The following is a 27,468-nucleotide window of genomic DNA, read 5'->3' as shown; positions in this document are numbered from 1 at the left end:
CCCCTGCCCATGTTCTGTTGGTCTATTCTGTCCATCCCTTCCCCAAAGAACCTCCTGGACCTTGGGGATATTCAGTGGCAGATCCAGGCTCTGCTGTTTCCAACCACTCAGCATTCAGAAAGCACCTAGAATCATTCCTCTTCTTTCTTATACATTTTAGTGATATTAAGTGAATAAGGGTACACTACCCTGAAAGACAAAATGTAATTATATTCTTTGCAGTGTCTGGAGCCCATGTTTTTCAAGCTAGCAATAAACAATTCTAGTTTGGCATCCACATTCCAGAAGTCCATGTATAAGCATCCTGGGTGCTGTTATTATCAAAATACTACCCCCTGGCCTATCGATGTTGTGTGCAGCACAAGTCACATCTGCAAATATCTCCATTTACTCTGGGATTTTAATACCACTACATAATTGGTAGTGTACTCCATTTGATAATGAGTTGTTATTAATTCCTACTATTACTGTTATCCTTAATTTTATTTGACTGCTGAAACCACTGCATCTGGGAGGTAACAGAGGCAGCCTGCACTCCTTAGATCATGGTCTATCTTTTTAAAGTCAGTCTTTTAGGATAGAAGCCAATCTGAAATCCCAGACTCTTCTGGGGATCCTATAAACTGGTGCAGGATGCCCGACACCCTAAATGACACCCAGCACCCTAGAACCTCTCTCTAAACCTCACAGACAGTAGCTAAAACACACAACTGATCTCTAGACTGTTTTCAAGCTCTATTCATATGAATAGTAGTAGTTTTAAAAATGAAGCAAATTCCTATAGTCCTAAAGGCTGAAGAGTATAATAAACAATAAAAATGAACATTTGCCATTATTGAGACTTTACTATGTGTTCAGTGCCAAGCACCTGACATATATTATTCACTTAATCTTCATAATAACTCCATAAGTAAATAGAATTTTTCTCTCAGTAAACTAAAGTGCAGAACAGCTGAACAGCTTGTTCAGGTCCGCACATCCTATAAGTGACAGAACCAGGATGTGAGTCCAGGTGTGCCTGACCCCAGAGCCTCGCTTTGAGCCCTGTGTCAACTGTCTAGCACATGTAAGGAAAAACAAGTCTAGTCCAACCAATGCTGTCAGGTGAGCCTAAGCCGTAGACCATGGAACACAACTGGGGGCCATGGGAGAGAAACAAAGAGGACAAATGAGCATACACACATGCGTACTCATGCACACACAGCAGCAAGCATGGACCCTCTGGCAGCAACTTCCCCTGCAAGGATGGCTCTGAGGGACACAATCAGGAATTCTGGAACCAGCAGAGACAGAGGAATGTTTGCCGAAGCACTGTTTACGCTGTGGGGAAACCCAGGCATCAGTGCTTATTCCTGACATCGAGGGAAGGTCACGGCAGCTGCACCACACCCATGTGGTGAAATGTCTGATTGCCAGAAAACACAACATCTTGAAGAATACTAAATTATAAGGAAACACATGTTCATGCCAGAAAGTTAGGGGGAAAAGGAAAGTAAGTTCATACATACAGTCCAATTCTAATTTTAAGCAGTGCAAAAGAAATGCAGGAAAATGTTATTGTGGTTATTCTCATACTGTAAGGTTAGGAATAATTTTTTTCTTATCATATTATTCAGTACTTTCCAATTTTTCAAATAGAATGAATTTTATTTTGTAGGAGAAAAATTTAAGTGGTCCCTTAAATCCACTGCCTGAATTCACTCTAAACATCTTGCCTTTATAAAATAGTTGGTACATGATACCATTTATGTAAAATAAATATGTATATATATGCATAATGTATACAGAAATGCATTCAAAGTAAAGATGTTGTAACGAAATACACCAAAATATTAACAGTAACAAGGTCGGAAGAGTAGTTGTTTTTATTACCTTTTTATCTGTATTGCCAAAAATTTCCACAACAAATAGACAATACTTCACAATTTAAAGTGCTATAGTTTATCTCATTTATTATTTCATCCAGCATCTATGCTTGAACATTGCAGTGAAAGGAAGTTCTAGTCTCTGGAAGCTTTTGAAGCTCTTTGGTCATGCAAAGAATTTGCACCTGTAATAATGAAACCAGCATTTCTACTGTGGAAGAGTCACCCACACGACTTGGACTGGTCTAGGGCCTTCTTCAATCCCAGGAAGAAAAGCAACTAGGGATAAAGAATCTGGTCAGAGCAGCAGGGCTGCTAGCGTGACCAAGGCAGGCATCAACCTTGCTCCTACTTCCCATGGTGGGAACAAATTCTGAAAACACAGAAACCTAGTCATGACCCTACCTCACATGGTACCTGGAGGACAGTGTTAGCTAGTTACTGCTTTATCTTCCGGGGTTGCTAAACTTGTGCACACTCTGGAAGAAGGGTGTGTTGTACCTGTCACTAATTAGTGCAATCATTTCACATATACAACTCAACAGATGCAGGCCATGCTAGGAAGAAAGTGTGGTGCGCTGGTTACAGGCACTGGAGTCACTGTGCCCAAGCTGGTATCCTGGCTCTGTCACCTCCTAGCCAAGTGACTTTGGGAAAGTTAATTGATAGTCTCTATGCCTCAGTTTCTTCTTCATTTAACTATGGATAATAACAGAGAAGTTGTTCACAGGGTTGTTGTGAAGATTAAGTAAGTTATATGTATTAAGTGTTTTAAACGTTATCTGGCTTATGGTAAATGTTCAGCAAGCACCAGCATGTTTTTATCATCATCATCATCAACAACATTATCACAAGGCTTTGCCCTAGGAAGCCTCCATGAAAACAAAAATGAAAAAGACAAGGAGGGCCTCAAAAAGCTTGTGGAATTGAGAGAAAGACCTAATGAGAGTACCACAGTAATTAGAAACCAAGGTCAACTAGGATGACTGCACAGGAGGTGCAAAAGAGGACAGAGACTGGGAAAGGCTTCCCAAAGGCAGTAGTAATGGAGGGCCCAGCTCTGTAGCAGATGTTCAAGGCTATTTCATGAATTAGAGTACCAGGCATGAAGACTGAAAATTCCACAGGAAGCTCCAAGGATGAGGGGGTCCTTTAGGGCAGTGGGAATAAGAGAAGCAAAAGCTGAGAAGAAAGTATGGGGTGAGCTTGGGAACCTAGACTCACACAAGGAGCTGAAGCATGGGCCCAGGTTGGGTGGTGAGGGTAGAGCTGGGGCAGAATGGCTGAGGAAGCATCACAAAGAATCCAGGGTCCCTTCTTCTAATTCTCTGTCATATTAATTCCTGCCATCCCCCAGGTCTCAGCTGAAATTCATCCTCTTTACAAAGCCTCCTCTGACCCTGGACCAGAGCAGGTCACCACAGAGAGACTTGCATGACTTGGTCTAATTCTTTGAAAAATGCCTGATTCTTTCACTAAGTTGTAATCTCCATGAGAATGTAGACTGTGTCTTATTTTGCTTGTCTGTAAACCCCCAAAGCCACTACAACACCTGGAACAGAGTAGCAAGATGCAAAAATGTTTGTTGAATGATGAATGAATGAATGAATGAATGAGTGATGAATAAATGAAAGAAATCATCACATTCACACTACTTTCTTGTGCTTCTGTCAGGGTCCAGCCCTGGTCTAAGGCAGTGATATTCCCTGTGGAGATACTCTCCATCTCCTCCTTCCACAAAGAAATGTAAAAAGAAATGTGTTATTGATGTAAATTAACATCCTGGACTGAAACCTGCTACACAAGATGCAAAGTAAGAACAGCCATCATCTCTCAAAGCTAGACTGTACTATTCAAAGGCTTAATTCAAGGACTTTAAAAAAAAAAACAGAAAGTGCTCCTCTTCACTCTTCAGCCCCTCTTGTTGTTCTTTCTCTTCCTCACTTAACCCAGAAATCTTGTCTGCAAAATAGACCTGAAAAAAGAGTATAAACAGTGAAGCTACATAGCCCATTGAAATTGGAATCTGAGGGGTTTTGCAGTGAGCAGGGAAGTTTAAATCCCCACTGCAACACACAAGAGAAAGACAACCTACACAGAGGCTCAGAAAGAAAAGCTTTCCTCCACCAAGTCCCACAAAAAGCACCTCGAATGGGGCCTTAATGGGATTGGGCTACTTCATCATCCTGGTGGGACTCCACAATTCGGAACATAAGAGCTCATAGGGAGCATTTTTTTTCCAAAAGAAAGAAAGGCTCCCAATCTGTCATTTCTCCCCAGAATAAAAACTGACCAAATCATTAGTTTCTAAGCAATCAAAGGCTACATATAACATGACCCGTGTTCCTGGGATGCCATCCCGGACAGTGCATGCACACGTGCACATGTGCGTGCACACACACATTTAACCTTCAGATCGCAGGGGACAGATGGTCTTCCTCCCAGGAATTTAGGTAACACTGAAAAGAGGAGCCAACGAGCCCCTACCAGCTGATGGCCATGGCTGAGGACCGAGGAGACCTGGCATGAGTCTCTGTTCTGTCCTTTAACAATCTGGCCGACCTGTTTGAGCCTCAGCTTTCTCAGCCTCTAAAGTTCATTCATTCCTTGCACCCTTTCACTCATTCCGCAAATATTTACTGACAGAGGTAATAATGGGAGCCAAAAGTAGAACAATGAGCAAGCCAAAGGTCTTGCTCTGGGGGGCTGACAGCCTCTGGATGAGGCAATATATCAGAGGGTGTGTACGTTACTTAAAAGATGATAAGAATTAAAGCCTCAGTTGCTGTCATTCACTGAATTCCTATGACTGCCAGGCACTGAGCTAAAGTTTAGATTCATGATCTAATTTCATCTTTGCAACAGTCCAGTGAGATAGGGATCACTCAGAAAGAGGAAAATGTAAAATAAGAAGCTAAGTAGCTGCTCAAGAATATATACTATACACAGTACACTATTCACTGCCAAGTGCCATGAGCTTAACCCTCAGCTCCATGGCTTATGTCTGGCCCAACTAGCTGGTAATCTTGGGACGTACAGGTCCCCTTTCCTGAGCTGCCTTCCCTCTCCCAAGGGACTTCAGTTCTTTCCTGGCTTTAGCCAGGGAAGAACACAGCACACTTGTTGAATGAATGCTGGCTTTTTTCTTTTAATTTGGCAGTTTAAAGCAATTAACATGATTCAGTCATGCATGTTATTAAGTCAACATTCAAGGGAGGGTGGATCAGGGGAAATGAATATATCAGGTTATATAAATACCAATTTACTCACTGTCTAAAATATCACAGAACTTCATCATATGTCAAATATTTTAGTCCCTTTTATTTTTGCCTTTTATATTCAAAGATGACTCCATTCCCCAACACAACTCTGAGAACAAGGCAATTCCTGGGAAATAACACTAGCAAAAACGTAAAGGAAAATTTACTGAGATGGGATGTCATTTCTGCCTCCTCCAACAACGGTGCTACCCTATTTTTTCTTGGCCATTCAGCTACATCTGCCTTGTCTTCCACAGAGTTTGCTCTGGTGTGAGTTGCTGCCCCTGCCACATTCCTGAGATAAGGCCAATAGTATCCTGCACCTCCCCATACCCCAGCAGGTGCCTGGTGCAGACAGAAGAGAGGGCAAGAGATGTTGGTAGACTAGATGGCCACCGGCACTAAATACAGTGTCACCCAACTCATGGTGGAGCAGACTGGGAGATGAGGTAGACCCTCTCGTCCTCTGAACTGGACTGAGTCTCAGCACTGAGGATCCTTGGAGCTCTGTTCTGTGGCAGGCAGGACCGGGGAGAAGTGTGTCAGAGTCAAAGCTGGAAGATAGACCCCAGACTCCCAGGCAAGACCTTGTCCTCTCTAACCCTATGACCTTCTGGTCCACTCACATCACACCTAAACAACCAAAAGAAAGAAAAGATACTAGGAAACCAAACTCAGCGAACCCATATCTAGATATAGGAAAATGAATTCTTAGGAGGATGTAGGATAACCACATTAATCTTCAAAAAACAAATAAGAACATAATAGTCATATTTGCATCTAGGGCTGTTCCTTCATCTGGCTCTTCCATCACTAGCTTCACAATCTTGAGCCCCATTTCTACAATACTAGGATGGACTACTACTTGCTGCCCTAGTTGTGAGGATTAAAATAAAGGATGTCTTCATGTACTCCATCATTAATGAAATACTCATGAGGCATCCCCTCAGGCCAGGTCCTATGTGGGCCAAGATGACCCTGGTCAGAGAACGAGATGAGAAAACAAGTAACTGCCCAGCAGGTACAGTAACAAACACCAGACAGTCAGTGCACTAAGAGGAGGTGGCCAATATAACACAGATGTAAAAACTTGCTGTAAATTCTGTAAGTGCTAAATGTAATATCAGATGTTTTGACCCCTGCTCACCCTATGCTTGCCAAACTTTCCTCTTCCATGCTCCTCCCTTTCTCTCACACTTCCTCCCATTGATCCCCATCAGGTCATCCCCATACTGTCCATGTAGCAGCCCAGTGGTAACATTTGGGACCAACTAAAGTGGCTGCTGGCAACAGGAATAGGCAAATGCAAACATAAGTTAATAGTATAGGCTCACAGTCAGACAGCCCTGAGTTCATACACCAATGTCAGCACTTATTAGCTATGTGACCTTGGGTAAGACACTTCACCTCCCTGAACCTAAGTGTCCTTACCTATAAAATGGGGCCATCAGAGCACCTATCTCTTGGGATTGTTGAGAAGGTGAAAAAAATTATACAGAGAACTTAAGCTATGACTAGCTGATAAATGTTAGCTATCTCCACCTATCATTATTATTGGAGGAAACACAGCTTCAGTCTCAAAGATCAATGCTGTAGTTCCCATAATAAAATTGAACCAACCTATAATCTACCCTAGCAACAGTAGAGCACCTTTTTTTGTTAACACATTTATTAGTTTATGAGATCAATTTGTTGTCCATAGCCAGCCTTCCAAATTAATATAATGAATAGAATAGAATAGAATAGAATAGAATAGAATAGAATAGAATAACAGAACAGGAATAGAAAAGAGTACAATCAAGTAGATCAGACCAGACTGCATTACAGAGAATAAGGCTAAGTGACGTTCCATAAAACTTGCATTTTACATGTGAAGTTGTGTGCAATGGGTTGCAATGAACCACATATTTCTTACTGTGAGCCATGGTCAAGAAAGTTTGAAAGCCACTAATGTGGAAAAAACTGCAGTTTTGTGCCCGATAGACCCTTGGGGGAGCAGCTCTTGTCCCAGAGAGATTAGGAGCAGTCTTTCATGGGAAGCAGATGGCATCTTTCATAATGATGTTAACCAAACAATTTTCTGTTAAAAAGTTAGTAACCACAGGTCCCTGTAACTTATTTGGTAAGAAGAAAAGCCATGGGTGACAAGTCAATAAATTCCTCTCCATCTCACAAATTGGAGAATGGCCACTTCAAGTCTGCTCAGTGATTTCTAAATAAACTGCTTCAGCAACATGACATGCTCCTGGGTACCTTCTGACTTAACAGATAAAATGCCTGACTTGTTCCAAAGCCCCATTTTTATGGCAGAAGAAAAGCTCCATTCACACCAGGTACACGGAGGAAGGCTGTGCTCAGTGCTAGTGTCAGACTGGGCTCAGAGGCCAAGCAGCCACAGCCTCTAGTCCAGAATAGCACAGACTTCTCACACACAGATACTTAATTAAGCAAACCACGATGGGAAGATGTGCACAATTCCCCCCAACAAAAAACAGAGGGAATTACTGGGTCTCTTTAGGGGAAGCCAGCAGCCTTTCCAACTGCTGGATATAAACATTTCTCAAGGCATGGTCCATGTTCCACTAACATCTGAATCACCTAAGAAGTTTGTTAGAATGCAGGTTCCTAGGCCCTGGGCCAGGCTTACTGAGTCTGACTCTTTTGGGATGGGACCCTGGAATTATGCATTAAACAAGCTCCTCCGAAGTGATATTTCCAATGCTAAAGTCTGGCATCCTCTAGAATCAGGGCTCAGCAGCCAGACAAGGACAAGAGGATGGGTAGTGTAAAGAGTGAGAATAGCATGGGCCAAGGCAGAGAGGTGTGACACAGCCCAATGTGCCTGGGGACTGCGAGCAGTGTGCTCTCACTGAAGCAACCCAGTTGGGGATGAGAAAGGTAGCAACAGCAGCAAAGGGATTCTGGCACCCAGCATGCTCTGCACACCTCATTGAGTATTCAATAGGTGCCTGTTGAAGCAGGCAGAAAAGGCTGGGAAGAAGCAAGAAAATATTTCCAACATCAGGTTGAAAGCAAATGTGTCCTTATAAGCCTGTTAGAAAAGCTAAAGATTTTCCCAAATCATAATATTCTACACAAAATGAAGCATTTGGTCACTTGATCCTCTATCATACAAAAAGAGAAAGTTGAGGCCTCTGGTTTCCAGATGGGTTTATCCACACTGAATAAACATTTGACTAATTGTTCTGTCTCCAACTAGCTTCACTTACGTATACCATGTTAATAACAGGAATGTTCCCTAAAGACACACTGGGACAAATATTTTGTCTGTTAAAAAGAGAAACATTGGGGTAACATTTTCTATAAGTAAAATTCAGGCTTAAATAAGATTTAATCAAAGTAAAGGTTGCAAACCAGTTTCTTGTGCTATCCAGCAGGGGAGCTTTGAATGGCATGGAACTGGGGCAGAGGGACAGGAGGCTGGATGCTGCCTCTCTCTGGACTCTGACATGGTGCCTTCCTTCCCTCCTCTGTGGGCTCCATGCACAACCTGGGCTAGCATTCCTGATTTACTATGACATCTGGGGCATGCCACCACCCTGCCCCAGCACCCACAGGAGGAAGGGTTGGTTTTCAGGAGGATCTTCTACAGCTGAGGGATCCTCTCATCCCCTTCTGAGTAGTAGTCAGGTTCATCAGGAAAGCAGAAGGTGGGCATAGGATTCTGGTCACATGGAAAATTCTGGGTATGAGATAGGACATAAGATGCTCCACAGCAAAATTCACCCGGAAGCCTCTTGGCCCCTGTAGATTAATGTTCCAGGGAGAAGCTGAATGAAAGAATCCTCCAAAAGTCTCAAAATGCAATACTCTGTTAGGTTTGATACTGTGAGGAATGGGGGCTGGAGCTAAATGTCTTTTGGCAGAACCACCCCCCATTAAATCCATATAATTTAATTCCCACTTCTCAGCCAGCTGCTCACCCTCATCTCAGAGGGGCTGTGCTCAGTGTAGGCTTTCCGCAGATCCTAAGACTGGGTCTGGGGAACAGAGAGGGCAATTGCACCTACAGGACACAAATGCAAATGCAAATTACCCAAACTCGATTTATGGCCTCTCACAAGGTCTCCTCCTACAGGGAGCTGTCAGACAGAGCCACACAAGGTGCAGCCAGGATGTCACTCGGGAGTGGTAGTACTGCTCTGTGGATGCTGCAGGTACGAGCAACAGACGAAGCAGCAGCTCCAGTTGCCTGCAGTGCACAGACTCAGAAACCCAGTCTCAGTGGTGTAAAAAATAAATAAACAAATAAATAACATAAAATAAAAGGAAGCCTCACTGAGGAGGTGAAATCATTCTCAGCAAGCAACATGCAACATCTTGACCTGGGCAGGGCCTCAGAGAAAGCCAGGTAACAGTAACTGCCCAACAAGAAGGTGAAGGGGATAGAAATTAAAATCCACATTTCTCTCTAATGTCACTGGGAATGTGGCTTTGGAGTGATCCATGGAATTAGCTGCAGCAGCTCCCTAATTGCCTGTGCTGAGTTGCCTCCCCCAGGTTGATGGTGGCAGCTGCGAGGCCCCATCAGTCTCGCTTGGTGCTCCTCGTGCACCCGCCCAGCACTGCGGTGCTCCCGCGGCAGCTGCTGGGCTTGGCACTGCAGAGGCACCAGGACCCCAAAGCCCTGCTGGGAGGCTTCTGGGGGAGACTTGGCCGTGTTTTCAGGATGCTGAGTGAGATAGACTAGGATGCTCTCAGGGGCGAGAGGGGGTCGCTGGCTGGGACCAGCTGGCTAGGCTGTCTGGCAGTCCCTGCTGGCACCCAGAGGGCTGTGGGCGAGGGATCTGCCTGCGGGGCTTCAGAGCTCAATTGCTATAGCTGGGAGGCAGTCTCTGACTTTTTTGCAGCATCCACACCTGATGCTAGGGACTCATAAAACCCAGTTTTTGAGAATAAATGAAGAAAGGGATGTGAAGGACCTAGTTCTTGCCCAGTGCTCAGCAGCATTCTCATTCTCATCACCAGCATGTGAGTACTAGGAAAAGACTCCCCTCAGCCCTCCCTTTGTTTATCTGTACATTTATGCATTCCACAACAACCCCTGAAACCCACCCCAGAGACAGCTCTGTGCTAAGGGCCAAAGGAAGACCCTCTCCTATCTGAAAGAGCAAGCTTGCCCTCGGGGAATTTAAGGTCTAGCTTACCTGCCTCCTTCTCAAAACCCCCTCACTAAAAAAGATAAGGGAGTCCTCAGCCTATCACACATCCCCAGACCTGCCAAGGGCAGGGATGGATCTGCCAGATTCATTCCATGCAAAATAAAACTGACCCTGGAGTCGTCCAAGGGCGGTGGCCTTCAAGCTACCTGTCAGTCATACAGAAAAACAGAACTGCCTTCCCTGAGGGGAAAAGAAAAATAAGCATCATCAAACATCCAGGACACAAAGAAAAAGAATGAGGATAACAAAAGCCAAGGAATTAAAATTTACTAGGCACTTCCCAAATGTTTAGTTCTGTGCTAAGACTCTTACATGTCAACAGAGTGAATCCTCACCATGACCCTATTTGACAGATAAGGAACCTGAGACCTGGTTGAACAGAGGCCACACTGGATCTTAAAACCAGATCTGTCTTGTCCCTGGGTCCCAAAGCCCAAGCTGGCTCTTCCATAGGACCATCCATTATCATAAAGGGAAATATACAAAGGGAAATTTAACTGAATTCAATGAGATTCTCAGAAAGACTTCGTAAGAGTCAAACCTAATGAACTGACCCACAAGGAAACCAAAAGATCAGCAGAATAACTTTATTATCATAAAAGAGGGAGCTATAAAAAGCTACAGGGCTTACTGGGCCCTCCCCTCAGTCCAGCTGTAGCCCCTTTTAATTCTGTATTAAGAAAACAATGACAGTCTACCCAAACAAGACTAAGAGTTCAGTTAAGGAAAGAATTAAGAGCAGGAGGAAGTTTCCAACAACAGCCCTGACGAGCCAACACCAGGCTATAAGGAAAGCAGGGGGAACTGCTGGTTCTAGGGAATACCCAGATGCTCTTCCTCGGATCCCAGCCCAGCCCAGGCACCTGACCAGCATTCACGTGGCTCAGGCTCCAAACCTGTCTTTGCCACCTGGAGCTGGGCAGCCGTGGGCAAAGTCACATTCTCTATCTTCATTTCTGCACATCTAAAATGTGCAGCACCAACCTCAGAAGTAGCTGTGAGGAATTAAATGAAACAGTACAAACAAAGCACATGGCACAAAAAACAAATAAAGCACCTGAATCATTATTAGGAATACTGCCTAAGAAGCACTTATGTGGCTCAGTGCTGGGCAGCTTTAGAGGAGGTCTCTAAGCAAGGTCTCTGGATGGCCTACTAACTCCTCAGCTGGACAAACTGCTATCTTTAGCAGCAACATGTCATGGTATGTGGGAGCAGCTATTGTGGAATAATAATCATAACAACAACAGCCCATCTTTTCTAAACACTTCCTAGGAGCCACTTTTGGCTAAGTATCCTGTGTGCATCTTATCAGTCAGACTTCTCAACTCTACCCTAGAAGTTAGTACCACTGTGCCCATTTGACAGGTAAGAACACTGAGGTTCAGTGACTGACTAGTCAGGGTCAGATGACTAGTCAGCAGTAACACTGGATTTAAACCCAGACTAGTCTCACTCAGATCCAGACTCACCTCCCCACAGTTCTGTCCTTCCAAGACCAACCTGCTGTCTTTAAAGATCTTTAAAATCAATAATCCTCTGGTTTCTCTCTAACTCTCTCTATATATATTTCCCGTCATTCATAGGGCATTTGTTCATGAAAAAAAAAAAAAAAACACAAAAAGCCCTGAACGTCTTGCTCTTTAAGTAGGAAATTCAGCATGAGTCTGTAATTCTGAAATTCCTGTTCTGGGAAATGTGTATCATTGGCTTTTTTAAAAAGATTAGTGAGCTATGACCCCTTTTCTTGAGAGGATTATGTCTTATTTCAGGGTGACCAGATGACTCCTGGTGTTCCAAAACTTCTGAACTTGGACATAGACCCTGGGATTTTAAAGGAGTTTCCAATTTTTATCAACAAAGGAAATAGCCCACCACACATGTGCACTTGTGCATGCACACACACACCTATTCACCTTTTAATGATTGCCTGATAGTGATTCCTTCCAAGTGTGCCTCTGTGCCAATGTGCAAAAGCACAATGTTCTGACAGAAGCCCAGCCCAGAGCTGAGAAGGAGTATGCAAACTTCAGCATTACCATCCCAGAAGTCAAACATCATTTATGGTCAAGTGGGGCAAAAACCTATGCCCACTGATCTATTTGTACATGATTCAATCATGTTGTGGTAATGGAAATTTCACTGATAATGGAAATTGGTAGGAAGCTAAGAGGAAAGCTATATGTTATGACTTGTGGCCAAAGACTATCTACGTCCAATGGATTTATTGCCTTCCACACATATTGTTCTTTCTTACAATATTTTTCCGCCTCTGCCTCAACACAATGCAATGGAAAAGGCATTATAGATGGCACAGGAACACAGAGCCAGAAGCCTGCCTGGTGTTTCTGACTCTCACCTTGCTTTGCAAATTACAACACAGCATTATAGCAAAAACAAACTTGAATCCCCAAACTGCACATCTTTACTGTACGAGGGGCAGGATGAGGAAATTTGGGGCCGGGGGGGGAGCAAAAAAAAAAAGATTCACCTCCTCAGGGACATAAAAAATGTTATCGTTTGCTATCATGCCTGTCACATTAAACGTGTATGGCACAGATCCCCTTAACTTTATGAACTCACCGTGGGGTCAAAGTGACTAAAATTCCAGGCATCCCTCTTGCTCCTCATTAGTAATGAAATGAGATTATAAATGAGAGACTATCCAGTGAACTACAGCTTCCCATGTGCCACATACCATTCTAAACAACTTCATGCTCTGTCATTTCATCCTCCCAGAGCTCATGACACAGGAGCTTTCCTTATTAGCTCTATTTGATTGATGAGCAAACCAAGGTAAAAATGGTGTCTGAACTATGAGGCCCAAGTGGGACTGTGTTTACTTTCATCACTGACTTCTTACAGACTTTCAGGGCTAATTATTATGGCTTGATGCAGTCACAATTTTTAAAAGTTATGCAACTACAATAGCATCCCCCTCGTGATTTCAAAATGCTGGTTCCTATGTTTACACAAAAGAGGGTGGCAAGTATCACTCATTTGAAACCTTTAAGGAGATTAGCAGAGGACTGCAGATGCTCAAAGGACAAAGCACAACAAAACATGTCAAGGAAGCTCTGAAAAGGAGGCGGGCAGAGCCAGTGGGGACAGTCAAGGAACATGGGGTACCCTTCAGTGCCTCCTGATGATGGACGATGGTCCCCATGCATTGCTATACCTCCCTGCACCCTGACTGGAGGAAAGACCAGCCTGCCCCAGAGAGGTGTGGTCCCCTGGCTGGCCTCTACCACTGCTTTCCAGGAACCAGTTGGGAGAAGTTCAGTGTCTCCTAAGTCCTAGTAAAAAGAATTCTCAGAGGAGGAAATGCCTGGAATGCTTCCCTGGAGGACTTTTGGATTAATGCATGCCTGTGGCTGGCTTCCGGATATGCTTTTACAGTGGGGGAATTGCTGGGTGCTTTGGGCTTTCACTCTGGGCAGTGGAGCAGACATAGTCACTCCTTGGCCTACATAGCAGCACAAGCCAGGGAGGAGGTAACAGGAAGACTCTGGGTGAAAGCCTCCTCTGGGTGACTCCCCAACCCTCAGGGAGGAGGGAGCTGACCACAGGAAGAGTTAACATCTGGGTGGAGGCTGTGTCCACTGCCGCCGCCTCCTCCTCTGAAGTATTAAATACTTGCTCCCATGAGGTGCCAGGTGGGGTCACCTTCCTACATGCCAGCACCCAGCACTCACTCACCCATTCATGCAATTACTTGTTAACTCAGTCCACGTGTATGTGTGGACCCAGGGCCCACAGGTGCTCAATGAAGGTTACCTGAAGAGTCGGTATTTGTGTTGTGCAAATGATCATGACCTGAACAACTCACAGATGTGAAGCTCTTACATACCAGCACTGTACTAGATGCTCTGCATATTTTATTTAATCCTCACCACAGCCTATGAGGTAAAATGTATTGGTCTCCTTTCACACTTGATAATTCAGGTTCAGAGATGTTACTACAAGGTGACCCAGCTAGGAAATGGCAGATCTGGGACTCAAATCCAAGTTCTGACTCCAAACCGTGTCCTCTCAGCTGTTATTCCAGGCTTTAATTGTTTATGAAGTAATTTCCCAGATGTTATCTCTTTTAATCCTCCCAAACACCCATGAGGTAGAGAAATGCCGGTATTATTCATATTCTTTTCCAACAGGAACTGAGGTCAAAGAGCACATAAAGACAAGAGACCATAGCACATGGCCAGGTGCACAGACTGGAAGCTCAAGTCAGTTAGTCTGGGGAAGCTGCTTAACTTCTGTAAGCCTCGGCTGCTAAATCTGTAAAATGAGGTGATCAGTAGTTCCTGCCTCACTAGGTTGTTAGGGGAATTGAATGGGATGACATATGTAAAGTACTTATCATAGTACCTAGAATGCAGGAGCTCCCAAGTCAACACTACCTGACTTTTATGATTTAAGTGATTTGCCCAAGGCCACTCAGGAAATGCCTATAGAAAACATAAGAAGACAGATGCCACTGCTTCTCCGCCAGTGGCCTTACCTTTAACAACACTGCATCTCCAAAGACGTGCATCTCTGAAAAATACGCCAAGCTCTTGACCTATTACAAAAAAGATGGGCAAAGAATGCCCCCTAGACCAACTGTGGCCAGGAACCTTAAAGCAGGCTGAGAGGACCAGTAACTCAGCAGCCAGAAAACAGCCAAAGTGAGGATAGCCTCTCCCACAGTGGGGGTTTTCCCCAGGCTCAGTGTGCCATGTGCTTGCTCTAATGCTCTTTTGTTATGCTGTAAGTCTTCTCAATTTTTTAACAAGGGGTCCCATGTTTTCCTTTCACACAGGGTGCTGCAAATCATGTACCTGCTGGTCCTGGTCTGAGCAGATTCTCAGCTTCCAGCTGCCTGCAAAATCTCAGATGCTGGACAAATCCATGCCGGGTAGACTGGGTCATTTGGTTCTGTCCTGGCACCTTGGTTTACTCCCTCAGGCTACTTACTCTAGCATCATAAGCAGACAAGAACAGTCTTCCCTGTCAGCAGGCAGCATCTGGCAGATTCTGTGATGAGCAGCATCCATTTTTATTGGCATATGCATGCACACACAAACTTATTAAGTATAATGGTAATGACATGTGCAAGCCCTGAGTATCGACTGGCAGTTGCTTCACATAAAATAGACAACCAGAGGTCTATTCTGTGAACCCACAGCCATTTACAGCCCTGCACAACTCACCTGTCCAGATCATTTACATGGATAACAGCTATTTTAACCTTGGGAGGATACTGTTTTCCAAAATCAAATGCACATAGTGAAGAAATAGCCATCTATTTCTTGTCAAGAGATAATGCTCTCCCTCCAGTTTGGCCTTGAAATGCCTGTTAATAGTATGGTTTCTGACTTACTTTCATAATCTTAATTTGGGGTAACCAGAAAGCTATGAAACATATAAATACATCTTATAAATGCAGTGCCTTATTTAAACTGCCTTGGAATGAGTACCCAGTGAATGTTGTTCAAAGAAATGGAAATTGAAATGTTTACCATTTATTGAAAACATAGTGGACCCTTTTCAAAGTTGTATTTGTAGCACAGGCTGGGTGGTTCCATTGATTGGAACGTCGACCTGCGCACCAAAAGACTGCAGTTTGGATTCCCAGTCAGGCACACGCCTAGGTTGCCAGATCGATCCCCAGTCGGGGTGTGTTTGGGAGGCAACCGGTCAGTGTCTGTCTGTCTGTCTCTCTCTCTCTCCCTCCTCCCCTCTCCTCTCTGTCTCTCAAATCAGTAAACATATCCTCAGTGAGAACTTTTTAAAAAGTTATATTTGTAAAATAACTTTCTTCTGCTCCTCGAAGGAGAAGCTAACTTCAATGGACCAAAGAGGGCTGATGAAGAATCTGTTCACATTGCCAGGTATGAGGAACTTCTCCTCCAATTCAACAATACATAAAAGCATCACTCCAGTCACCAGAGATGTAACACAAGCCATTATGTTTCTTGTACAGAAATTACATTAAAATGGGGGCGATCTCATATGCTAATTCATAGACTGGCATTTACAACATCTATTTTATTTTCTTCTTGGTCTAAGCCATAGAAAACCTCCAAGTGACAACATAGTGTCCTAGGGAACACATGATCTGCTGGAAGTCTCTGCTCAACTCTGGAATCTGTTCCAACAAGCACTGTGACTGCAAAAGATAGGGTGGGTGCTGAAGTAAATGCCACAGAGGTGTGGGCTTGGATAGAGAAAAAGCCCACTTCTGGGCACATGTGGTGGTAAATCTGGATTAATGGCAGATCTGAAGCAAAGGATCCCTGTGAGAGTGTACACTTCTATATGTGAGCCCAACACACCAAGCCATTCATTGATCAACATAAGCGGGAACACTACACACCACATGAGGATCAATCAAAAACTGAACAAGAAAAAAAGACTAAAACGCTGAACTTGCACTTCCATGGATATGTACTTCGAACTACAGGACAGTGAAATACCTGGCAGGGCCACAGGCACTCGGGGCGATGGTTTTGTTCATCCCAACACACAGCTACGTCTTTGCCCCAGACTGGAAGCACTGACTGTGCTTGCCTGTGCCTGACAGGTTTCGTGATTATTACATGGTTTGGTACTCATGCATTTGCCTAAAAGTGTCTTAGTATTAGAGTAAATAAGATAAAATAAATCAGAAAATAAAACCAGTTTGATATCCCCATAGTAATTGATCACAATTAATTACCACATTGGAACAAAAATCTGAATTTTGCCTCAAACAAGAAAACCATGCCTATATTTTCATTCCCCTTAATTTTGACTAGCATGTGTAAATCTGAGCAACAGAAGCTATATAGTCCCTAATGAGGGAAAAAGCAAAGCAGAAATATACCTGGCGGGAAAAATTTTTTTGAGAAAAGAAAAAGAAGAAAAATAAGTGAACAAAAGAGGCTCAGATAAAAACTGAGCAAAGCCACAGAAAAAGAACTTTCTCTGGACAGCAAGTGATCGTGTACGAGTTTACACACACAATTAGATGTATGCACGGGGAAGATGCTTGAACTGAATTTTAACTGGCTCACCCTGCCCTGCTAATGTCCTGCCAGTTGGGTTAATGAGACCAATAAACTGACCTCAAAGATTGAAAACTGTCATTTCCGAGATTTCAAGACTTTAAAAAATAATCTGCCTGGGAAATGCCCAGTAATTGAAGTGGTGCCGTGACTTAAAGCATCGGCAACACAGGTTGAATACATTAATCTTGCAGGATGACAAATAACTGTATTTATTCAACAAAAATGTTCAGCTAAGTAGCACCTCCTCCATAAAAGCAATCTGTAGAGCATCGGGCTTCCTCAGGGAAGCACAGCACCGCTACCCAATTCCTGACAAGTGACTACTCCTATTTAATTATTCAAAAGTCTATCGATTCCCAGATTGAAGAAAAGTCATAATTATCAAAATGGCTTAAAGAATCAACCTTTTACTTTGCTGACTCTGTCCTGTCAAAAGAGACATCAAGTTTGTGTATTAAAGCCCCTCTCTCAATAAATAGTTGGTAACACAAGACCCTGGTTGTGCATTCCAAGAAGTGCTGCATGAAGCGTCCAAGGTAAATGTCAATTCTTTTCTAGCATTAATGGCAGAGACACACATTACCTGTATTTCTGCTGGGTATTTATCATCACAATTCTGGGAAATGTAATTGGAACCCTTCATTCCCATGAACATGCATTCCCTGAATTCAGGACTACAAGTAGAATGAAACACCCAACCCCTACCAAACTGTCCCTAAGGAGGACAAAATGAGAATTGCATGCATTTAATGCCTTTACATGTGAATGTTAGGGGTGTGGAGCCCAGGAGTTTAACAACCTCAGTTACTGGACCTTCTAGAATGCTTCTCACTGAATCCCACTGTTCCAGGGGGAACGCAGCTATCCCTCCCCGAAAGAACCAAACAAAGCTCATTCTCTGGAGAAAATGAAGCAAGACAGAGACAGCTGAATCCTGGCATGACTACGTCAAAGAAGAAAGTTAATTAAGGGGTGAAGTGAACAGAACCCCTGCAGTATCTGCAGCGAAGAAAGGCAGCGTCCAGACACGCAGCAGCCGCACACCAGCGCCTTCCTTCCAGGGCCCGCTGTCCTGCGACTGCTGTAAAACCTCTGGAGACTGACTCCAGCTCCAACACCCAAGTCCCACCTCCCTCCATTCTACACTAAAAACATACAACTTTACTAAAACGTGAACTACTGCATTTTATGAAATCAAAAATATCCTCTTTGTAAGGAACTAATAGGTTGCTATTCCTGCACTCAACAAAGACAAAAGGGGGAAAAAAAAACAAGTCTGGCAGTGAATACCTAATATATTATAATAAGGTAAATTAGCAAAAGCCATATTAAACACAGAAACAATGTACTAAATAGTCTTCTTTCTGAAGCCATGACAATGAGGTACATTATTAAATATTTGTATTTATGTTGATGAAGTCAGTGATAATACTGCTACCTTCAATTAAATTACCTAATAAGAACCTGTTACCAAAATGGCAGTTTTCCCTGTCTTCCAACACATTAAAATAGGTGGCCAATTATTATTTAACTTATATTCACAATAACTATTTTGTAAAGTTTTTGCCTTAGTGCAAAAATTGCTAAACTCCCATACTAAAAATGAACATACTACATCAATCACAACATGAAATTTCAATTAGAGAAACTACATAGAGTACATAAAATTATACAGTGGCACACAGTGTACCTTACTTAACTGAAATTCAAGTTTAAATGTCCATGCTTTAAAAATGGAATAACAGTTTCCTGTGCAACACAGTATTGTCACCTTTGAGTCCCCTTAATACAGTGTTAACACATTGTTCAAATTTTCTAGGTAATTTTTGACAGTTTCTTCATTGTTAAAGATGCAGTGATGTAACGGAAGTCTGCATAGAGTCTCAACTTACAGGAGTAATTCCTCATGCAAATAGCCAGAAACTTGGAAAAAAAAAAAAAAACAAGAGAAAGGCAACCATCTCCTTGCTTTTCCAAATGATGTTATGCCTCCCACACTCTAAGCACCTCAGATCTTTTCTCATTCATCCTCTGAACTCTCTAAATCAATGTTCTATGCTAATTTTTAAAATAGTTGTATTTGGGGGCAATGGAATAAGGCAGCCAAAAGATAACTGCAAAAACGCTCCCCAAGTTGTCTAACATACCCTGCCCATCATTCATGGAAGCCCTCGCCTCACCAGCCAAAGCCACGAGGATCTCAGCTCTCCATGGTGATGACTGCAGTCCATGAGCAGGGGCAGACACCTATCCTGGAACCTAATGCCAAGCAACACCTCACCTTCCCTGGCATCAATTTTAAAATGCCAGGCAACAGCAAGAAATGACAACAAAGCTGTAAACAGCTGGAAATAATTATACAATTGTCAAGCTGCAAACACAACAAAAGCAAAGCTAGGCTTGTGAATTCACTATCAGAAAGGATGCTGATGAGAAGGTATGAGATGCATTTTAGCTGTTTCCAATGTGCTGTTATAGAGAAGCCAATAATATGGTTGATGGGGTCTTGTACAGTGTGTGAGTGTGTGTGTGTGTGTGTGTGTGTGTTAACTTCAGAGAAGGAAAAACAAATTTCATGTGCTCCTACAAAATGTGAGATAGAAGATATGTAAGACAACCAAGAAAACAGTCACAGAGTCAGAAGGGATTCTTTCAGAGTTGCTATAAGTAAACTACAATAGGCAGACGATAACTATTTCTTTACAGTTATACAAATATTCTCTTCAAAAGCATAAGAAAAATACAAGAAGCAATAGTACAGAACTCTTTACATACAACATCTGACACATGGGCAAAATGCCAAAGCAGGGTGCAGACTGGTCCAGGGTAAAAATACTAGCAAGAGAAGTAAGTCCCGCAAACTGACAGGAGGTTCACAGGTACGTAAATCATCATTGTCCATAAGGGCACATCTAGCCTCAAATTTTTATCAATTGCCTATAATTCAATAAACTCCTTCCCCAAATAATGGAGTTGAGTGAACAATCATCACACAGTTTCAAAGAGCACGGTATTGCTATTGGCAATTTTAAAACTAGAATAAACATTCTACTGTGGGCTGATGTTTTATTATGATATTTAAATTTCATGTGACAAACTGTTTCATATACTATCCCCAAAAATGCTACTCTCTGAAGTGGGATGCCATAAATAAAATACGTACTTGGTTACCAGGCAGCATGCAGAACACATATGTTACATTGGCCCAGAAAGCACATTTTAAAATGCTTAAAAGTTAACTTAGCAATTTAAGCTGTTTGTACCCATTTTCAGAGAAGTATCCCCTCAAGGCCAATTTTGTTTTCTATCTTTGAGAGGATCTTTGAATTAATCCTGTTGATTTGTTAACTTAAAATTCTTTTAACCCTTCTAATCTCTCCTTTCCAGATCATTTTTTTTCTTTTCTTCTTGGAGAGGAGGGTAGAGGACTATATCTCTCACAATGTGACTTTAAGCATAATGCTGTCTATTTGAATTAAAATTGATGCCGCTTCTGATAAAAGCCTAATAATCAATTTTCCATTCTCATTACTCTCCAGGATTATATGGACGCAGAACAATTTCTTAAGTTTGTGGAAGACTCTCAAGCAGGTTATTCTCTGGCGGTGCAGCTGAGTGGAAAGATAACCATATTCATTCTCCTTATCTGTAATGATGTAATGCATCCCAGCCCTGGGTCTAGCTGATTGGGGAATAATGGGATTGTAGAACTGCAGGGATGACAAACAATAGTGCAGCGTCTTTCTCCAATACACTGAACCCCAGCCTCACGTGCAGGCGGGCTGAAACACATCATCAAGTAGGCACTGACTTTGCCCCTTGGATGAAGTTAGCATTTTTTGGCCAGAGGAGCATCTGCTCTCACACTGAAACAGCAATGCCGACACTGAGAAGAGAGCTGTGCAGAAACACTCAGTTTCCGAGCCCCAGCCAGGACAGTGCCAGTGAGTATCCTGCTTTTCTTTGTGTGTAGAATCAAGTGTCATCTAAAAATAACCGGTCGGAGGGAGAAGTCGCTGCACAGCACAGTGCCAAGAACCGGGGGATCAGGGACACCTCTGCTAACTGATGCTGCTTGGGGTTCACGTTTGTTTGGAAAACTAAAACTGCCTCCATTTTCTGTGCTGGAAAAATCCTCGCTTCCTGCCACAGAAACCTTACCTTTTGCAGAAGCTGGGAGCCGGAGTACTTAGCAGCAATGGATTTTATCTCCCCACCAAAAGCCGAGGCCCAGAGCTTCACCCTACAGGGAGAAAGGGCACGGAAACAAATTTGACACCCGTGTCACAGTCAGCACGCACGCAAACGCACACATGGGTTGTGGCTGAAGGAGCCCAGCGATACACATTGGAGGGGAAAATGAAATAAAAAGCGCCTTGACAGAAACTGCCAGCACCAAACTGCAAAGCGCAGCACGGGAGGGGGCCGCGGCGGGGGGTGGGGGGGGGGTGGGGGGGGTGGGGGGGGGGCGGGTCACATAGTTCAGAATGCGCAAAGTCTCCAAGGCTCTCTAAAAAGAGCACTGGGTTTTATTTGAATACCTAATTGCCTGGGAACTTACCCACCCCAAATGCGCATCACCTGGCAAATACTAGCGGGAAGAAATCCACCCGTGCCCCCTTCCCCAAAAAGAAGTGAAGATAGCAAAGATGGGGATAAATAAACGGCCCGTGGAAGTTGGGTTCGGTAAACAGGCTTCAAAGTTGGTGCTGTCACTGGAGGTGAGCCTCTCCTGGTCTCACTTGCCAACCCGAGAGTGGGGGCTAGAGGATCCCACCCCGGCCTCGCCTTCCTGCTCCGCTCTTGGAAGGCAGGTGCTAGAGGCGAGGCCGACGCCCGCCTCAGGTCCTGCCCAGCCGCACCTGCAGGCGCCCAAACTTGGTTGAGCACCGTGGGTCGCGGGCGGCCGGCTCCCTCCCCGGGCCGTGCAGGAGCCCGCACTTACACAGACAGTGGGATCTGCTGCTCCGAGCGCACCACGTCCCCCAGCGCGGCGTAGAGAAGCACCGCGGCGAGGAGCGCCGAGGCCCCCCGGGACGCGCGGCGCTGGGAGCCCGGCCCGGCCATACTCGGCTCCCTCCGACGCACCGGCGGCAGCGACTAGAGCGGCTGCGGAAAGCTGCGCTGAGCCAGCGGTGGGCGAGCGCGCTGGACTGCCTACTCCGCGCCGCCCCGCCTGCCTCTCGCGCTCGGGGCTCACTTGCGGAGCAGAGGAAGGAGCGGGTGGGGTTGGGGGGAAAGAGGGCGGAGAGGAGGGAGGGAAGAGCGGTGGGGAGGGTGGCAGGCGGGGGAGGAGGGAGGGAAACGCGCCTCTTACAGCAGCGGCCGCCCGGCCCCGCCTCGGCGGCCCGGGGGAGTCCGGCGGCCGCGGCTGGAGGGTGGGAGGCGCCGCGCGGGCGGGGACTCGAAAACTCCAGTGTCCTTGGCCGCGGCGGAGCGCGCCCTGCCCAGCCCGGCCCACTGCGGCCACTGAGTTCTTTACAACTCCGCAGTCCGTCACCGCGGACGCGACTCGGTCTGGCCCCGGGCCGTCCCCTGGCCCTGGCGTCCGAAATCTGCGGTGGGGGTGGGGGCGCCCGAGGGAGGCCGAGGGCCGGGCGCAGCGCCCAGCACTTCGGCAGCTACAGCTTCGAGCCAGCGCCGCGTGCCCAGTCCGGGTCAGCGGCTGGGGGTCAGGTATTGCCGCTGCCTAAAGGTACGGCAACCCCCCACCCACGCCGCATAATTTTCCAGAAAGAAGGGCGAGTGAAGAGACAAAAGTCTGAAGAAGGAGCCGGGGCTCACCCCGGCGGTCCGGGTCACATGCGGGGTTTAGCGGGTTCTGGCGAGAGCACCGCGGTGAGGCCGCCCGCAGAGACTCCTCCGGCAGCACCGCCTGATAGAAGGCGCGGAGGGCGGCGGGGGCACGTGGGCGCGGGGCCCCGGGCGTCCGCCAGCTGCGGGGCCGCCCAAGCGCTCCTGAACCCGGGCCCGGGCTGCCGAGCAGATCGCACTCTGACGGGCTGGGGCCCCGCGTCCGCGCGACTGCAGTGAGTGGCGGTGGCCGGGGTGTCAGGGCCGGGCAGGGAAGCAAATTCGGCGCCAAGTCCTTTCTGACCAGCGGACTCCGTTGGTCTGAGAATTAAAGATTCCTCTGAGGCCCGGGGGTCACGCTCTCCCCACTCGGAACCCAGCCCCGGGCGGAGGCGCACTGGGGCAGCCCGCAGTCGAAGGGCGAGGTGAAAGAAGTCTGGGGTGTGACTGGCAACTTTGTGGAGCCCTGGCTCCCGCTGGCCTTAACGACCGACCCTACTGAGGCTGAGTCATCCTGGACAGGCGGAGCGCAACTCAGTGACCGGCGGAGCGCATCCCGGACGGGCAGGCCGCGTGCTCCCAGGGTCGGGGGGTCTCCCCGGGTGTCCGCCGCCCGGCTGCGCCTCAGTAGCCTGCCTCCGCGCCGTGGTCTTTGCCTCCTCCTGACCCCACCTTCAGCCGCCGGGTCCTCCGCTTCCAGCGATAAGTAGGGGCTGCGGCTTCCGCCGGGTGGGGTCGGGCAAAGGTCAGGGCAGCTCGGCTGCTTCGCAGCCCCGGGGAAAAGTTATTCCAGCCTATGCTGGGCTTGATCTCAGAGTTGGCAGCACAGGGGAGATGGGTCGCTGAGGGGGCATTGGTGCTTTTTCCAAGTTCGGGTGGGACCCCGGGTTCCTGGGAGCCGGTCTCGCTCCCACCCTGAGGCACGGCGCAGGGAACAGGCCCCACCCGGGTAGCACCAGGTGCGACCTACCCACGGGCAGTGTCTACAATCTCCATGGATGACTAACCGGTTATAATGAATTCTCCGCTTCTCTGCACACCTCCCATCTATAGAAGCACGCTGCCAGTTCCAAACGAAGCCAGGCTCGGCCTGACCCCGGGGCAAGTGGTCGGGATGGCTTTTGCCGCACAGATTGGGGGCTGGGAGAAAATTAATTTTCCTGTCAGAACCCAGGAATCTTTTTTCTAAATGAATATAAGTGAGAGAGGGAACCCATACTATCCGTTGTCAGTAAGACTCCAGTCTGCTGCCTGTATGGTGTCTACACAACAGCTCTCTTGCAGTCAGTCCCTCGTTCATCCAGTGACGAGTTAGTTGTAAAGCATCTTAGTCGCAGGATGGTGGGATGTGCTGGAGACCCAGCAGGGAGCAAATCAGATACCTGCCTTCACAGAATTAATACAACCAGCGACAGAGACAGGCTTTGCTCCAAAAGCCACAGTGATAAATGCATAATTATAAACTTTGACAAGGGGTCAACTGTAGTTATGTATGAAAAATAGTACTTGTAGCAGCCATCTTATTGTTATCTTTATTCACAGATGGGAAAACTGAGGCACAAAAAACTAACACAGCTTAGTTATATTTAAACAACCATGGAGCTATTAGTCTACATTGAGAGCCACCTGGGCACCAAGGTCATGGGGACGTTTTATGATGAAGTCATTAAATAATCGTCAGATTACATGGATCAAAATGCTCTGTGGTCTTCCAGGCTGACCCAGGCATTGAACTTCGCAGGCATTTCCAGGCAACTAGAGAGTAGCCAGGAGAGGAGCCCCGACACAGGGCATCACAGTCCTGGGAAAGTGGAATCTTGAGCATTTGAAACTTACACACAGCCCTAGCTGGCATGGCTCAGATGGCTGGAAAAGGTCGAATATTCAATTCCTGGTCCTGGCACATGCCTGGGTTGCAGGTTTGGTCCCCTGTCAGGGTGCGTATGAGAGGAAACTGATAGATGTTTCTCTGTCACATTGATTCTTCTCTCCCTCTTTTCCCCTCTCTCTAAAATCAATAAGCATGTCCTCCAGTGAGAGAAAGAGAAGAAGAAAGAAGGGAAGGAAGAGAGGAAGGGAGGAGGAAAGGAAGGAAGGAAGGAAGGAAGGAAGGAAGGAAGGAAGGAAGGAAGGAAGGAAAAAGAAACTTATACACAGACTGTCTTAGAGCATTATGCACAATACATTTAAGAGGGACCCCAAACATCTCCTACTCTCTCAATAATAACAATATTTAAACTATCCAATAATTAATAAATTCAGAAATCAAAGTATCACAGAAATTTGGGGTTTGTGCAGCTACATCAGTGAGACAAGCAATGAGGAACATCTTTCAATATGCCAAGTGCAACACTAGGTCCTGCTTGCTATTTTCACCCCCTGAAAAACTGTGTTTCAATACTCAACTCTCAGCTGAAGCACTGAATCTAGCCAATGAATCTGTATACTCTGTCCTGTCAGCTGAGGATATTGCACTTGTCCTGCAACATTGAGTAGCTACTGGCACAGTCTCAGAGTGAAACATGATGAAACAAAGATCAATGTTTTAGAAACATTCGGCGAACACTAGTCTATGGAATTGGATTCCAGAGGAGACCCCACAGCAGCTGTTCTCTGGGCGGGAGAGGGCATGGAACAGTTGGGGCTTTTCACTTTGTCACAATGGCTTGGAGTCCTACTGGCATTTAGTGGATGAGGGCAGGACAGTCCCACATAAAGGAGACTTGTTCTGTGTCCCACAGTAGGACTTTCAAATGTCCCACTGGACATTCAGGTAGGAGAAACACCTGCTTATGATAATTTGAATGTAGAACTTAAACCCATTTTATATATAAGTACAAAGGAGTATCTGCATGGTCTTAATAAACATTGAATTTTCCAAAAATGCAACTTCTGTGTAAATAAAGGGAAGGTTGTCTTCTGTTTCGTTCGGAACCCTACCAAAAGGGTTATTTGTTGGTTTTACCATTTTGGAAAATCACTTCTCCAATGACAGCAGGGCTCACAGGTCCTGAATCACCAACAAAGCACTTCAGTATCAGTCTTCATTTGGGGTGTGGCATCCATTTACTCCAAATATAGACACAAGCATCTAATGACTTTATTAGGTCTTACAGTATAATTTTACATAAGCATTTCACATAGTAAAGTATAATACCTCTTATTTTGTTATAAATTACTTTTATTTTACTTTTTTTGATATTACCAGATAAAGCATCATGTTGATTTTTTCTTTAATTGCAACTCTGAGTAGGTTATATTGCCTTAGAATTTCATATCTGGATGGCAAAGTGGGTACTGGGTCTAACTGGGTAAGATCTACTATCTAGAAAGACATCAGCTAAAAGGCTATAATACAGCTTGTAGGGATACAGAATCATTCAATTCAGGGAAGCAAAACAGCAAATGCTTTAGCCTTTGACCCAGCAATTGTACTTCTGGCAATTATCTTGCAGTTACTAAATGACATACATATACAGTTATTCATTACCACATTATCTCTAAGAGTAGAATATTGAAACAACCTACTGGCTACCAGTACAGAATTGACTAAAGACCTGGCTGGTTTGGCTCAGTGGATTGAGTGCTAGCCTGCGAACCAAAGGGTTGCCGGTTCAATTCCCAGTCTAGGGCACATGCCTGGGTTGTAGGCCAGGTCTCCAGTAGGGGGTGTGTAAGAGGCAAACACACATTGATGTTTCTCTTCTTCCCTCCATAAAATAAAGAAATAAAATCTGAAAAAAAAACCACTAGTATATCTTCACAATAAAGTATCAGACAGCAATTTTTATATTTTTTATTTTTTAACACTGAATGTTTTATTACTTTAAAAGTTCCAAATCTAAATTGTGCCCCTCAAAATCTAAATGCACTTTTATAAACTGTATAATCCCACAAAGCTATTCAGCTGTCTTAAATATTACTGACAAGGTGAGAAACAATTGAAAGGTAATGAGTTAAACTATTCATATTTTCTCTTTTTTTTAATTGTTGTTCAAGTACAGTTGTCTCCATTTTTCCTCCACTACTCCTCCCTACCCCCGCCATCCCCACCTTCCACCCATGATCCTACCCCCCTTTGGCTTTGTCCATGTGTCCTTTATACATGTTTCTTGAGGACCCCTTCCCTTTTACCCCCATTATCCTCTCCCACCCACCCTCCTCTTGTTACTGTCAGTTTGTTCTTAATTTCAATGTCTCTGGTTCTATTTTACTTGCTTGTTTATTTTCTTGATTAGGTTCCACTTATAGGTGAGATCATATGGTATTTTTCTTTCACTGCCTGGATTATTTCACTTAGCATAATGCTCTCCAGTTCCATCCATGCTGTTGTGAA

At 45.1% G+C, this 27,468-nt stretch overlaps 1 protein-coding gene across 3 annotated transcripts in view; it reads right to left on the bottom strand.

Annotated features, from left to right (window-relative positions):
* CACNA2D3 (calcium voltage-gated channel auxiliary subunit alpha2delta 3) overlaps positions 1–22,553 on the bottom strand; it is an 857,676-nt gene extending 835,123 nt beyond the window's left edge. For all 3 annotated transcript variants that reach the window (XM_045832366.1, XM_045832367.1, XM_045832368.1), the window contains exons 1-2: positions 22,285–22,553; positions 21,501–21,582 (exon numbers count right to left, since the gene is read on the bottom strand). In XM_045832366.1, the coding sequence (XP_045688322.1) occupies positions 21,501–21,582; positions 22,285–22,406 (204 nt within the window). In that variant the 5' untranslated portion in view covers positions 22,407–22,553. The remainder of the gene's footprint in view (positions 1–21,500; positions 21,583–22,284) is intronic.
* Positions 22,554–27,468: the final 4,915 nt, after the last annotated feature.

The sequence above is a fragment of the Phyllostomus hastatus genome, unplaced genomic scaffold (genome assembly GCF_019186645.2).
Source record: "Phyllostomus hastatus isolate PE091 unplaced genomic scaffold, TTU_PhHast_1.1 phas_contig_16, whole genome shotgun sequence".
Lineage (NCBI taxonomy): Eukaryota > Metazoa > Chordata > Mammalia > Chiroptera > Phyllostomidae > Phyllostomus > Phyllostomus hastatus.
This window is presented reverse-complemented; position numbering and strand designations above follow the sequence as displayed.